We start from the raw sequence: 14305 nt of genomic DNA, 5'->3' as shown, positions 1-14305 counted from the left end.
GTTGGTTCCTGCTTCAGTACCTACTACCCCTCTTTCTGCCTTGACTTTAATCAGTGATAGAGTGTGACCTGAGAGTGTAAGCTTGAATCGTCCCTTCCTTCCCCCAAGTTTCTTCTTGTCATGCTGGGTTTTTTTCTTTTCTTTTTTTCGGAGCTGGGGACTGAACCCAGGACCTTGTGCTTGCTAAGCAAGCGCTCTACCACTGAGCTAAATCCCCAACCCCTTGTCATGCTGTTTTATAGGAGCTTCAGAAACCCCACTTCACCAACAAATCATTAAAGGAGAACAGGTTTATATTGTCTTAGAGTTCATCATGGTGGGAGATATGGCCATGGGAAGGGACGGCAGGAGGCAGAAGCTGGTCGGTCACATTGCATCCACACCCAGGAAGCAGAGAGAGGATGGAGACCAGGGAGTGGAGCCAGGCTATAAAACCTCGAAGCCCCCTCCCAGTGACAGACTTCCTCCAGCAAGGCTTCATTTCCTTCAGGTTCTAAAACCTCCCCAAACAGTGCAGCCAGCTGGGGACCAAGTGGTCAAACACATGAGACTATAGGAGATAAGTCATACTCAGAACCACAGCTTCCTAGCCCTCTCAGGATGGGAATTATAGGTGGGTGGTCATACCCACCGGCATTCACATGACTTTTTGGGAATTGAACCCCAGTCTTTATGCTTATGCTGCAAGCACTTCAGGCACTTTATTAAGTTACCTCCCCACCCCATCACTGTTCATTTAAGGCAGCATTCTTCTGCTTCCATAATTCTTCTGGTGTCAGCTTCCTCCTCTTGGGGGCAGCAAAAACCTTGGTGCTTTTGCAACACAGACCTTCGACACAATCTGTAGGTCCAAGATTCCTACTGGATGGCTCCCTACAAGTGATAGCTTACTTCGCTCATTTTTCCAAGCCACTGATTTGCAGCCAGTTTTTCTAACCAGCATCTAAACCTTTGCAGAAGGTTGGGATATATCTTAGAGAAGGGTTAGATGCATCGTGAATTATTAAGAATCCCGTGACAAGCAATGCATGTGTTAGGGAATACTCTGCATTTTCTGGTCAGCTGTGGCCACCCCTTTCAGCTCCACATAATGCAAATGTAGCTTTAGAATCGTAGTCATGGTTACTATTACTGGGATGAAGCACAAGAGCAAAGCATGGGAGGAAAAGGGTTTATTTCACTCACAGTTCCCTGCAGCAGTTCATCCTCAAGAGCAGTGAGGGGAGGAGCTGAAGCAGGGTAGGAACCTGGAGGCAAGAGTTCGTGTACAGGGCATGGAGGAGTGCTGCTTACTGGCTTGCTTCCCACGACTTTCTCAGTCTGCATCCTTATAGAAGGCAGGACCACCAGCCCAGGGATGGCTCCACCTACAGTGGCTGTGCCCTCCAGCATTACTAATTAAGAAAATGCCCAACATGCTTGCCTACAGCCCAACCATATGTGACATTCTCTCAATTATGGATCCTTTCTTGCTGATGACTCTGTCTTGTGTCAAGCTGACATAAAACTAGTCTGCATCAGTCCCAGATGCTGAAGCTTCAGCATAGAAAGTCTCAGGCCTGGGTCCTGTCCTCAAAGGGACCAGAGGTAACACAGGATTCCCACAGATAGACTTGTATTAACGAGGTATGGGCAGGGAATCCTTGGGAGATCCTCACAGCCCTGTGCCTGCTGAATCCCTATGTACTGCCCCCCTTGGCATCTAGACAGTCCCTTCACCTCATCCTATTCTTTATATAATGTCACCTTCTTGGCGAACACTGTAATTGCCCCTTCTCCCTGTCCCCAACTGGTTAACTTGGTTATATCACATAACATCATCTGATGTTTATATATCCAACTGTACTTGTCTGCTTACCAGCTATGAATTCAGAACTCAACCTGTCTTTTCAATACTATAATTCTATATCTAGAATATTGGCTAGACTAATGAAATTCTTTGACAAATTTCTTTTAGATTGGCCGACTGAGCAAATTAGGACCAATTTGAATTATTAGAACACCGAGAATTAGCCATGAATGGAGTCTCATTGATTTTCCCTACTTCCACTTGCTAGTTGGATGAAACCAGGGGAAGTGCTTTTATTTCATTTGGCCACAAGAGGGTGATGTTGATCAGTCTTTTTTAAATTGTAGTTGCCTCATTCAGAGCTTATTCATATTTTTGCCGTTTTTAGACCCCAGAAAGGAAACCAGAGATATGTCTGCAGCCAAAACACACAGTGTGCTTGCCTCTGCTCCAGTGCTGTTGAACAAAACTGTTAAAATCTGTAACAAGAAGGAGCTCCAAGAGAGAAAACTTCCCCAGAAATGGAGAACATGTGGAATGTACAGACAGATAATGAAAATAAAAAAAAGTCTTCTATGCTGTCACAGCTTCTGTGAGTATAGAGAGGCCACTAGCTGGATAGGAGGTGACTTTTGTTCTCATCGTGTCCCTCCCTCCTTTCTGTCCTTTTTTTTTTTTTTTTTTTTTTTTTTCGGAGCTGGGGACCGAACCCAGGGCCTTGCGCTCGCTAGGCAAGCGCTCTTCCGCTCGCTAGGCAAGCGCTCTTCCGCTCGCTAGGCAAGCGCTCTTCCGCTGAGCTAAATCCCCAACCCCCCTCCTTTCTGTCCTAACAGCTCTTAGTCACTGCTCCTGAAAGGAAAGATTTTTATAATGCAGGGTCCCAGCCTTGTGGTTTGAGGTGTAATCCCAGGGCAGCGTGCTGGAAAAGAGTCATTCACTCTTTCACTAAGTCCTTTTTCCCCACAGTGCACTGTGCTAAGGGGCTGTGTGACACCTGGTGAGGAATAAGGAGGACCCCTGTCTCAATGTCATGGCAAACTTCAGGAAACACAGAGAAGGTTCTAGCAGCTTTGGTTAAAGGATACGGAAGGCTGTCTTCAGTTGGGAGGAATTAGAGGGTAACATTCGATGATAATCAAATGTATTTGCTTAGTTATATCTAAAGCTTTTTATTTGGTTGTATTTATTTTCTGAATTTTACACTTTTATTAACACTTGAGTTTTAATTTTTTTCTCACTTAAGAATGAGTGATTATCTATGTATAGGAAAAAGGTCATTTTTTTCAGCACCTCATTTTAAAAACATAATATAAAACACAAAAAGCTATAGGGAGAGAATATGTTATTTTTTTTTCTTTTTTTCAGAGCTGGGGACCAAACCCAGGGCCTTGTGCTCGCTAAGCAAGCGCTCTACCACTGAGCTAAATCCCCAACCCCGAGAGAATATGTTATTAATGGGAGTCTAGTTCCACGTGTGCTCTCATGCACACCTCCTTAAATGACTGAGACTCTAACATGATTTTATTTTTCCTTTAATAAAATGAAGCAGAAAATGGGCTTACTAGGAGAGTTTTCATTTTTGTTTTGTCTCAACAGAACAGGGAACTTGAAGACTACATAGAAGTCCCCAGGACACACAGACTAACACGGTAAAGTCTGGTCCAGTGCATTCTGTATTTGGCAGAGAGACATTCCAGGAAGTGAAATAGAAAAGTCAGCTGTCACATAGAAGCTCTGACTCATAGGCTTCCGGCTCCTGCCTGGCCCACGTCGCTAGCACAGGACCACAGCTGGGGCCCCTCCACTGGGTGAGTGTGAGGCCGGGCAGGGTGGCTGCACACCTAGTGTGGGAGCACATCCTCCACTTCTAGGGTAAGGAAGGGAAACAATATGTCCCTTAGCCACTTCAAGCTGCTTCTGCTCATCAGCATGGGCAGGGTGTCCACGAGAAAGTCCGGGTTTATATACTGCAGGTGGAAGAACACATAGCCCAGTAACCGGAAGACGATCATGATCATGAAGAAAAGGTACCGGAAGTGCCTGCAAAGAGGAACTCGTTAGCATACAGGAACAGAGTAGCTCAACATCAAGCAGTGAGATAGGAACTTGTAAATGGCTGCTGGATTCCTTTTGTTCTTGTGGCAAAACCATTAGAGTGTTTAGGGTAAGGGGGGAGAGTGCAAATGCAGGAGAATGCAGAGACAGTGAATACAGGTAACAGGAAAAACATGAGTTAGTGGTCAAGTATTGAACAAGGAAGTTTTTCCAATCAAATAGATGACCTTCTGGGTATTACCTATAGGGCAATAGGTAACAGAAAGCTAACAGTAAAAGATAAAGATGGTCACATTGGCCAGAGGTGCTCTCCATGCCATCTACGAGTAATTCTAGGAAAGTGAAGATAAGTCTCCTTATTTCAAAACTTTGAAAAAGACAGAGAATTCAAGTGATGGTTTTCCTCCCTGTAGTTTCTCTACAATAAAATGACAAAGGAAGTTAACGCATCCTGTCCTCTCTTTCCAAGAATGTAGCAAAGGTATAGGACGCAGGACCTGAAAGATGGGAAGGGATCACGCCGGGGAACAGAAGAGGAAGTGGAATAAATGGAGTCTACAGCTTGCATCCTGAGCTACTCAGAAGCAGCCACTATGTCCTCCAGCTAGTTAGAATCGCCTAAGTCTGGTGTCCTGACTTTGTATATTGAAGGAAAGAGTTCAAAGCACTCCAAGCTGCGTGATATATCCCTTTGATACTAACACTCATTCTTTCGGTCTTTATCCATTCAGATGCACAGTGAATCTAGCCTGGACCAACTAGGTCAGGAGCAGGACTCTGCCACTCACCTAAGCCAAAACTTCCTCTTCTGTTTCTTAATGATGTTCTTCTCCTGTGGAAGGAATGAAAATCTCGTATGACTAGAATACCTACGAACAGAAGTACAATGGTGTGGCTCCGAGCAGAGACTGCAGTTTGGTCAGCCGGCTTTCTATTCTGCCTCTGCCTTTCTCCAGATGACATAGTGTAGTGCTAGGCAACAGAATCTCACTTCCCATCTCCAGGACATTTTAAAAAGAGGAGGAGAGTGAGGGAGATAGCCCAGGAAGAGGGGGAGGGGTGCTAGAGGAAAGTCCAAGAGTGGGCAGCAAGACTCACCATGTTGCTTTGAATGGTCTCTACCAGAGTTGACCCCGGTTTCACTACTTGGGAAGAGTCATTCTGGGCTTTGGATCTGGATTTGAAAACAACGACAAAGAAGATGGGAGACAACCCAAGGAACTGCAGACAACAGCTTTCCTAAGTCATGAGACACCTGTGATTTGGCCGAAATTCATAGTTTCTCAGCATGTAAAGACATTGAGCAATGTGACCGATTCTTTTCCAATTATTTTGAAGTTTAGCATACAGTGAGTTTGTTTATAGCCTCTTTATAAACATGAGTTATTATATTTTGTTCTAATTTATTCCCCATTTCTATTTTCTTCTTGGTGTCTCTTATCTCCTTTCTGACTGACTCTCTTTCTCTCTGTATGAGCTGCCAAATTCTGCCTCCATGTCCACATGTGTCCCTCTCCCCCTTTGATGGTGAGATTAACTGAGGACTTTATGTTCAAGCTATATCCTACTTCCATTTTGTTCTAGCTAGGGATACTTTTTTTTTTCTTATTAGCCATTCATTTTCAAGCCCCCACACAGGGAGGAGGTGGTAGGGGAATATCTGTAGGAATACAGTTTATTGTCTGCTCCTCCATTCAGAAGTAGCCCTGTCTCTGTCCAGTCCACACTTAGAACTTTATCTTCATGAGCAGCTAGATCATAGAGAGGAACCTTATAACTTGTATCTTTATCTAAAGAGCCTGAGATCAGCTGCTGTTCATGGGTGGGGGACCACTTCCCTGATGTTACCCAGCCTGTATGTGAGGTGAGGGACAGCGACACCAAAGACCCATCTTTAGTTCGGGGATCCCACAGTCTAATTAATTTGCCTGTCTGTGCTTCCAGATGCCAAACGTTTACAAAGGGGAGACTAGGAAGTACAATTAAACACTTTATTTCCTGTCAGAGTCGACTTAAGACCACCAGACTCAACATCCCACACTCGATTTGTGTGCTTCCAAAACGCACTGCAGATTTCAGCATCTGACCAAAGTACGAAGGAAATTGTTTCTGTGTGGACAGAGAGGGTCACCAAGGGTGTTCTTCTTAGTCCCAATTATTCTGTTTTTTTTTTTTCTTTCTTGGTCAATTCGTGGTTCTTCCATTTCATCTTCTTCATCTGTAGGGACTATAGACCAGATCTTTAGCATCTTATCCCAGAAGCCACTGCAAACTTTAGTTCCCGAGCTATCGACTGCTATGGAGTCCACACTCCCAGCATGCCCTGGGCCGCAGTGCAGCGCTTTCTTTCACTTTGTTCCTCTCTACGTTCCACTGTCATAAGAAAACAGTCTGGTCCATCGAGGCTGTCAGGAGTAAGCAGGGCAAACTGTCTTTTTTTCACCCAAGCCACATCTTTCACAACATCTGTATGTTCCACAATTGTTGTTATTGACTTTCCTTCCAAGGACCAGATTTGAGAAGTCTTATCGAACCAGAGATGTTCCATTTTTCTGCCCCTTTAATTGAGCTGATCCAGTCATCATGGAACATGCATTGCTTTTGCTGAGGTGGGGTGTATTTTTCCACATATTCTAGTTACAGAACCTTTTCCAATGAAATTTCTCCAGTTCCATGTATTTGACCAAGGGCATTCGAAGAAACTGGCCCTTAATAAGGAAATCAAACTCGACATATTTGTGGAATTCATTTTTGGCCTCCAGAAATGTCTTGATAATGTTACTAAGGTCAGAAACTTCCGAGGTGACAGGGATTGAGAAAGGAACATCATCCACTGCGTATTTCTTGTTCTCCGTGTAGAAACGTGCCTGGAGTTGTGCCAGGGTAGAAAATACACACAAGGCTCCTCCACAAAAATGTATGCGTCATTCAAGTAGAAGTTAGGCTTCAGTTATCTTCCTTGGGTTTCTACAGATTATACCACGAGGAGGTTCTATTTCCACCGGCGCTCCGTCCGCACAAGTGAACTACCTCAGACTTCAGAGCGGCAACACAAGAAAGGAGAAGGAATCCAAAGGGCACTGAGCGATGGTGGCCAAGAAGGTTCCAGTCTAGGCAGGGATACTATTGCTGGGATAAAACACCATCGCCAAAAAGCAACTTGAGGAAGAAAGGGTTTATTTGGCTCACGGTTCCCCATTACTGTTTCTCTCTGAAGGAAGTCAGGACAAGAACTCAAATAGGGCAGGAACTTAAAGGCAAGAGTCGACGCAGAGGCCTTGGCTGAGTGCTGCTAACTGGCTTGCTCTTGGTCCCCATGGCTTGTTCCGACTGTTTGCTTATAGAACTTAGGACTACCAACTCAGGAATGGCCCCACCAACAATGGACTGTGCTTTCCACCATCAATCAGTAATTTCGAAAATGCCCTATTGGCTTGTCTACAGCTGGATACTATGCACGTGTCTTTTCAATTGAGGTTCCTTCCTCTCCAATGACTATAGCTTGTGTCAAGCTTACATTAAACTAGCCAGTACACATTCTATTCCTAAGAGAAAGATAAACTGTACCTAAACTCTGCCTACTTCTCTGGCTGACTTTTAAGCTAACTGCTCAGGGCAGTCTGTGAGGATCCATACTGAAATTGGAAGACCTGATTGGCACTTAGCTGCCACCAAAGACAGACTGTGTGGCTCCAACCTAATGTCAGAATATCCAGAAACTCCCGAGTCCGGGTCTTCTTCTTCCTACTGGCCTAAATTCTAACTTTTCCCTCTATGTTTTAACTGTTTCATGCATACAATATACATATGGGTCTGGGCTGACCTTAGGTGTAACCCCAGGGGAAATAGGTTCCTGCCATTCTTCCCTTCCAACTGCCAACTCAACCCTAACATATGTCTGCTTTTGATCTCTCTCTAAAGCCTTCTGGTCACTGTCAGTTTGTTTTATTTACAGTAGTTTCCTGTTACAGAATTGATCCAGTAAGCTTACCCAGCAGTTTCATGGCTATTTCCTTTTATAGTAATCAATAAATATGTAAAGGGAGAATTGGCACAGGCTCCTGGCTCCTCCATGATGAAGTAGTTTGTGTCAGGCCAGGCTATTTCCTAAAGTAACCACGAAAGAGGGTGCAACGCATTGAATGTATCAAACAGGCGGTCAGGAGTCAAAGGGACGCAAGTCCCTGAGTCAGGTGAAGCACACAGAGAGCTCCTCTTTTTCCGTGGCTTTCCCTCAAGGACACGTGCCAACTTGAAGTGCAGGGAAATAGAATCAGAACAAAAAGTAGTGATAAAAACTGACTGAGGGGCAGAGTGCAGAGTTCAAGACCATCAAAGCAAATATGTACCTGGGTTTCCCTGTCCTGGGAGCAGGCTCCTAGTTACTCTGTGTAACTCAAGAATCAAAAAATAAAATAAAATACAATAAAAAATCGGAAAGCAAGGTCAATGGATAGGATTCAGTGAACAGAAGTCTACATACTCCTATATAGTAGTAATGATCGATCCTAAAATCAAATGAATGCAACATATACAATATCAAAAACTATCAGTATGATTAAAGATGTAGATAATGCTACATAGAATGACAGTACACTGTATAAATGTTAAAGAAGATCTAAGCAAATGGATGGATAAAAATGGAACAACTATTAGCTGGACATTAAATAACTTCCAAATTTTATTTACAAATTCCAATAGTTGCAATGAAATTTCAGTAAGTTTTTATTATTTTGATAGAAGTTGTAAGACTGATATAAAATAAATAAATTGAAATCCATGGGTCTAAAATTAGAGAAAATAATCTTAAATAAGAACAAAACACTTGCAGATTATGTCGACCATATATCAAGGCTAACTATGAAGCTGGAATGATTAAAACAGTTCAGTATATGTGAAAGGACAGAGACACAGATTAATTGTACAGAATAAAACATGTAAAAACAGGCTCGCACGTGTGAGGTCCCCCAATCTACAAAACCACAAGGCACCAAAAGGAAATACACTATCTCTGTAAATGTTTCAGTTTTAAGTTTTCAAGTTTACAGGGCTATTTAGACATAGGAAGGATAGATTTAAGATATGTGCATCTTATGCATATTGTATAACATGTGATACAATTAAGAAGTATAAACAAAAGGAAGACGTGTGAAATCCAATGAAAAACATCTACAGATCTTTGGTCATTCCTTTGTACCAATGTCCTAGAAAGGTTGATGCCTTGGGAACACTTGCCCTCAACTAAAGATATATGAAAAGAGCCTTATAAAGAGATTTCAGGCCCAGTTACTGGGGAAGGCAGGAGAGCAGTTTGAAGGATTTTGAATGTTCAGTCTGGAGCAAGAATAGAGGTTGTTGGAAATGACCTTCTGGGAGTCCTTTACTCTGTGACACCAATTGTTCTGATAAGGCTGTGCCTCCCCAGGACTGCCTAGGGCAGACAGTAGAGTGCACCAGAGGGCTTGTTTCCCAAACTTACATTTCTTTTTCAAGCAGCATCACTTCTTTTTCCTTCTCCATCTCCCTCAGAATTTCTTGGTATTTCTTCCCATGCATCATAAACAAGAATTTTTGTCTTTATTTCAAAGTCACAGATAGGAATAGTCCATTAAAATAACTAACATTCTAAACATTTCACACAACAGGGTGTACAAAATAGTGGGTGTTCTAATAAAAAAATAAATCAGAGGTACTAATCAAAGGATGGGCATAGGGAAAAAGTTCCTCTTTCAGACCTTGCTTGTACTTAGACCCCAGGTCTGAGCTGGACTGCGCTCCCGGAGCATGTAACCTACCTCCCTGAAACCTCAGTGTCCTCAGAACTCCTCCGACTTACTAGACAAACGGGTTGAGAAAAACAATGTACGACAAGGGCTCAGCACATGGTCTAGACCATTCCTGTTTGGTGGTCATTTCATTGCATGAAAGGCATTTTCCCATGGCTGAGGGTAGCCTACTGAGAAAGCAGCTCTCTCTGACTCTCTATAGTAAATGCTGTACCTTTATATAGTGGGCCTGGTCTTCACAGAGCTGAAATACAGATTGGTAGTCACTTTCCATCTAGGAAAAGAAGAAAACACAAACCTCATGACTTCAATCAGTACCAAGCTTTGGCTGTTTCCCTAGGAACCTGCCTAGTACTTTGGACATGTGGCTGGTTCCCTAGCAACCTCTTACTTGAAGGGAAACAACCACCACTTCCTAAAGAGGTGACCTAATATTTAGGCACAAGGCCTAAATTTGAGTGGAGGAGGGGTAGAACTTCACCCCAGTTGTCCTGTGTCTCTCTGGGAAACAGGAAGGAACAATAGGCTGTTGGATTTGGGGGTTGTACAAGGTATTTGGGGCAGATGAGGGTTTTAAAAATTTTAAGGTCAGTATTTAATGAAAGTGTTTTTTCCATCTGTCTGTGAATCAGAAATTCGCTTGCCAGATTTTCTTCCTTCCTCCCATGCCTAAAAACCTTTCTAAAGACCCTCAGACTTTCCCTTCTATGTATGCCCTAGGCAAACCCTTAGTGGAAAAGGCACTGGTCTTATCTAACCTTGGCGATTTCTTTCTCTTGTTGTGCACAGGACTCGGTTGACTTTTGTAGTTTCACCTAGGGAAGATGGTAACAGCAGGAAATGAACAACTTTCCTTTGTGCAAGGAAAACCCAGGCCAGCAAAAACCAAACTCAGAGCAGCTATCATGTATTGAGGACAAAATACTTAAGGCAGGCTATGCTCATTACCCTTGTTTTGCAGTTGGGGAAACAATGGCACAGAGAAGTTAGGTACAAACTTAGCTAAATCTCACAGTGGCAGAGCTGACATTAAACCACAGTGGCAGAAGGCTGACTCGCCATTGAGTCTGGCCACTCTCCTTTCTCCTACTGACCAATGACCACTAGCCTGTTCCCCGTACTCATTCAGGATGCTGCACTCACGCTCTCTAAATCACAAAAGGGTCATAGGAGACATTCGACTTGTTCAGAGAAAAACAGATAATGGGGCTCTTGATGGTGACCTCAGCCAAAGGCCACACTTCGCTTGTCCCCCAAAACAGCACAGAGCTCCTCAATAGGTTTGCCCCCCCCCAATCTGAGTCTACTCATTCTGTCCACTTAATATTTACTGGACCTCTGCCATGTGATAAAATGCTCTAGGCATCGAGGTGCAAACAAAAGAGTCTTAACAAATTAATATTTTCAGTTGCTTTACTTTCTAACAGAGGAAAAAGACGAAATGAAATTTGAAAATAAAATTTATCCTATGAGCCACAGCTTGGCAAACAATCTATGATCATCAATGCATCCTCATATAACTGTGAGAATTAGCATTTTCTTTCTATTTGGATGTAGGTATCTGTGTGTCCTCATTTAGATATAAACTTCTCCAGGGAAGACAGATGCCAATAAGTGTTTGGAATGTGTTTTCTTAACCAATAGGATTTTGAGGCATCCCCTCCAGCCAAAGGCAACGTAGCCACCTCTAGTGTGAGCAATACTGTCAGGGTAGTGCATGGGAATAAAGCATGCCGGCATGACTCTAATACACAAACGGGCACGTCTAGCGTCACACCGAGGAGAAGTCATGAAAACAGCCTCCTAGAACCTACAACTAATACACATGTCACAAAAATGTCCAAGTTTGCTATTCTACTCACCTTGAGTTCTGCTACTTTCTTTCTCAGGGTTTCTGGATCAGAGACAGCATTCTTAGTTCCTTTTGAAATCTGAAATACCATCGAAGTAACTGTGAACTCATCAAGGCAAACAGATGAGCTAAGATAAGGTTAGACTGGGGTTTTAGCCAGCAGAACAATTGGGCGTACTAATTCGGGTACTAAAACATCTTGGATGGAAACATGTCTCTTTGACTTTGTGGAAGGTGCTAACTTCATCCTAAGTAGATAGGGTTTTCTTACTTTTTTTTCAAATTAAGATTCGTATTTGTGTGTGTGTGTGTGTGTGTGTGTGTGTGTGTGTGTGTGTGTGTGTGTGTGTGTGGTGTTGGTGGGTATGTAAAGGTGAGTGCAGCTGCCTTTGGCATCCAGAGAATGGCTTCAAGTCCTTGGATCTTAAGTAGAGGTGATTGTGAACCACTTGACCTAGGAACTGGGAACAGAACTTAGGTTCTCTGTAAGAGTATGTGCTCTTAAGCACTAAGCCCTGACTGGACATCCTTTTCTGTCCCCATGACCATCATAGCTCCACAATAAGGAGAGAAGCGTGGGCTTAACGGTAGGAATAGGGAAAGGAGTGGGAAATCATTGCCCATGTTCAGCCCTCCTCCCACAACCTGTCATGACTCAGGGACAACAAACGAGTGTCTGAAGACTCTGAAGGTGAAAGGGGGTGTAGGGCAGAGATTTAGAGTCTTTTCATTTTTTGGACTAGAGAGCTGAAGAGATTCTTTAGAAATCAGTCATATTTCAAGATAGACTCAAGTGTGTGAAAAGTCTCTTCATTTGTATGTAGTATATAATCTATATTTTATGTGGTTGAATATAACTGATGAGGATATATATTCTCATACATAGAATTCTCATATATAGAATTCATATATGAATACATATATAGAATACATACATATATATACATATATTCCACGAACTTACCTCATATGTCTTCTGCCCATTCCACCAGCCTTTCTTTTGTAAAGACAGTGTTGTAGGGAATAGGGTACCTGACCCCTGGGATGTCTCCTTACCTTCTTCTGAAGTTCCATCACATTCTTGCTTAGGGTCTTATTCTTTTTCTCCTGTGGGAAGAAGTAATTAAAGGAGACAAACAGATTCTGCTCTCAACCTTCTCCCTTGCCAGGGCCACTGACATGATATGTGGGGATGAGTGTGTCAGTTAATTGCACCTCAGTCCTTCATAGGGGATCTGGGGCAGAGCCAAGGTCGTAACCCCATGCCTTGTGCTTCATCATCACAGAGCGCCTCCAGGCAGCTACGATTTCTGTAGCCACAGAGGCAAAGGGCATATGCAGAGTTCTGGGGACACCTGCAGAGGGCTTCTCAGGGACTCCTTTAGAAGTCTTCTCACCAGCTTTGCTATCTCCAGCTCCAGGTCCTTCAAGGCAGTCTCCTTCTGTACTATGATCTCATTGAAGTCATCCCTCTCTGGGACTCTTCCTATGGACAGGGCAATATCTCTTTCAAGACTGAAAAACATAGTTACACAGGTGTGGCTCAGTCCTAAGGAAGCTACCACCAAAATCACACCACCAACATCTGAGGGATCTGGAGTGACAGTTGCAATGAAATGTCAATGAAATGAAGAGATTGATGCAAAGATCTGCACCAAAGACTTTTGGAGGGCATTGCAGGTCAAGTTTCAGGATTTAAATAACACACTGAAATTTCTACAAGGGAATTGAACCCTTTGGTCTATGGGACATCACCTGAAGAGCTTCTCCTTCCCCAAGGGCAAAGCCTGACCTTTGTATAGATTCTTCTTTCTTTTGAATCTTTCTAAGAAGAGTCTGATTGGCCTCATCCAGCCGCTGTAGATCCTTTTCAAGGTCAGAGTTCAGGTACTTGAGATTCTGTTTTATGGCTTCTAAAGTTGGTATTTCTGTAATCTCATCCCTACAGGAAAATCATCTTCATGATTAAACTCACCACAAAACCCCAGAGCTCCTAGAAGACCTGCATGTATTCTCCGGTCTGTTGTTGTTCACACACCTAATTGAGTTGACTGATTTTTTTCATGATTAACCAATTTCTATGGAATTTCTCAAAAAGTAAATGTTTGTCAGGTCACATTTTAATTTTATATATTCTTAAGCAATATTCACTGAGATGGAAATCGTTCGTGTGCAAAAGAAAAACCATATTTTTTATATAAACGATTGTACTTGTTCATCTCCAAAACTTTTATATGGAGAATGTAGCATCTAAACATCTATAAGGCAGTTAAAGATGGGAAATAAAAGAAATTTCTTGTCTTTTGTTATAAACTTAAATATTATCTGTCTCAGTCTATCAGAATCTTAGCCTTTCTGGGCAGGAGGGAAGGGAACAGATCTTTCCCCTAAACCCAGCTAATGAGCTGGGTGACAGGATAGCTTCTGCACAAAGTCCCACCAGGCAGGGATGGAATAAGGGAACATGGAGCTGAAATCTCTTCCAGGATTCTCAGGCTTCAGGAGAGAACATCTTCACAAATGAGGTCTGGGTCACTAGAAACTTCTAGAGCAGTCGTCTCTCTGGATCCCTGTTGTTGGATTACTTACTCATCATCCAACGGGTTCTGTCCAACGTCTTCCATCGTTTACTTCCTAGATATGAATACAGACAGCCATTATAAACCCGAAGGACCTATCGTGCAGCATGTTGGTACACAGAAAGGAGGGGGCAAAAGTGAGACCCTCTTCAGGGACATCAGCAGAATCAAGATGAAGCTTCTGGGCTCTCACTTTCCCAGATGCGATCTCAGTATATTATGCAAACTACATTTCAGCAAAATA

General features: G+C 43.0%; 1 protein-coding gene and 1 pseudogene across 1 annotated transcript; both read right to left on the bottom strand.

The window, feature by feature from the left end:
- Positions 1–3354: 3354 nt before the first annotated feature.
- On the bottom strand, positions 3355–14106 carry LOC116900587 (transmembrane and coiled-coil domain-containing protein 5B). The gene is made up of 11 exons (XM_032902307.1): positions 14072–14106; positions 13275–13424; positions 12880–12997; positions 12539–12589; positions 11493–11561; positions 10389–10445; positions 9845–9904; positions 9324–9388; positions 4943–5018; positions 4633–4676; positions 3355–3829 (listed from the first exon to the last, which is right to left on the bottom strand). Exons 1-11 carry the CDS (start codon positions 14104–14106, stop codon positions 3631–3633), a joined length of 924 nt encoding a protein of 307 aa, XP_032758198.1. The 3' UTR covers positions 3355–3630.
- On the bottom strand, positions 5453–7848 carry LOC116899965 (annotated as a pseudogene).
- Positions 14107–14305: the final 199 nt, after the last annotated feature.

The sequence above is a fragment of the Rattus rattus genome, chromosome 5, assembly GCF_011064425.1.
Source record: "Rattus rattus isolate New Zealand chromosome 5, Rrattus_CSIRO_v1, whole genome shotgun sequence".
In the NCBI taxonomy this organism is placed as follows: Eukaryota; Metazoa; Chordata; class Mammalia; order Rodentia; family Muridae; genus Rattus; species Rattus rattus.
This window is presented reverse-complemented; position numbering and strand designations above follow the sequence as displayed.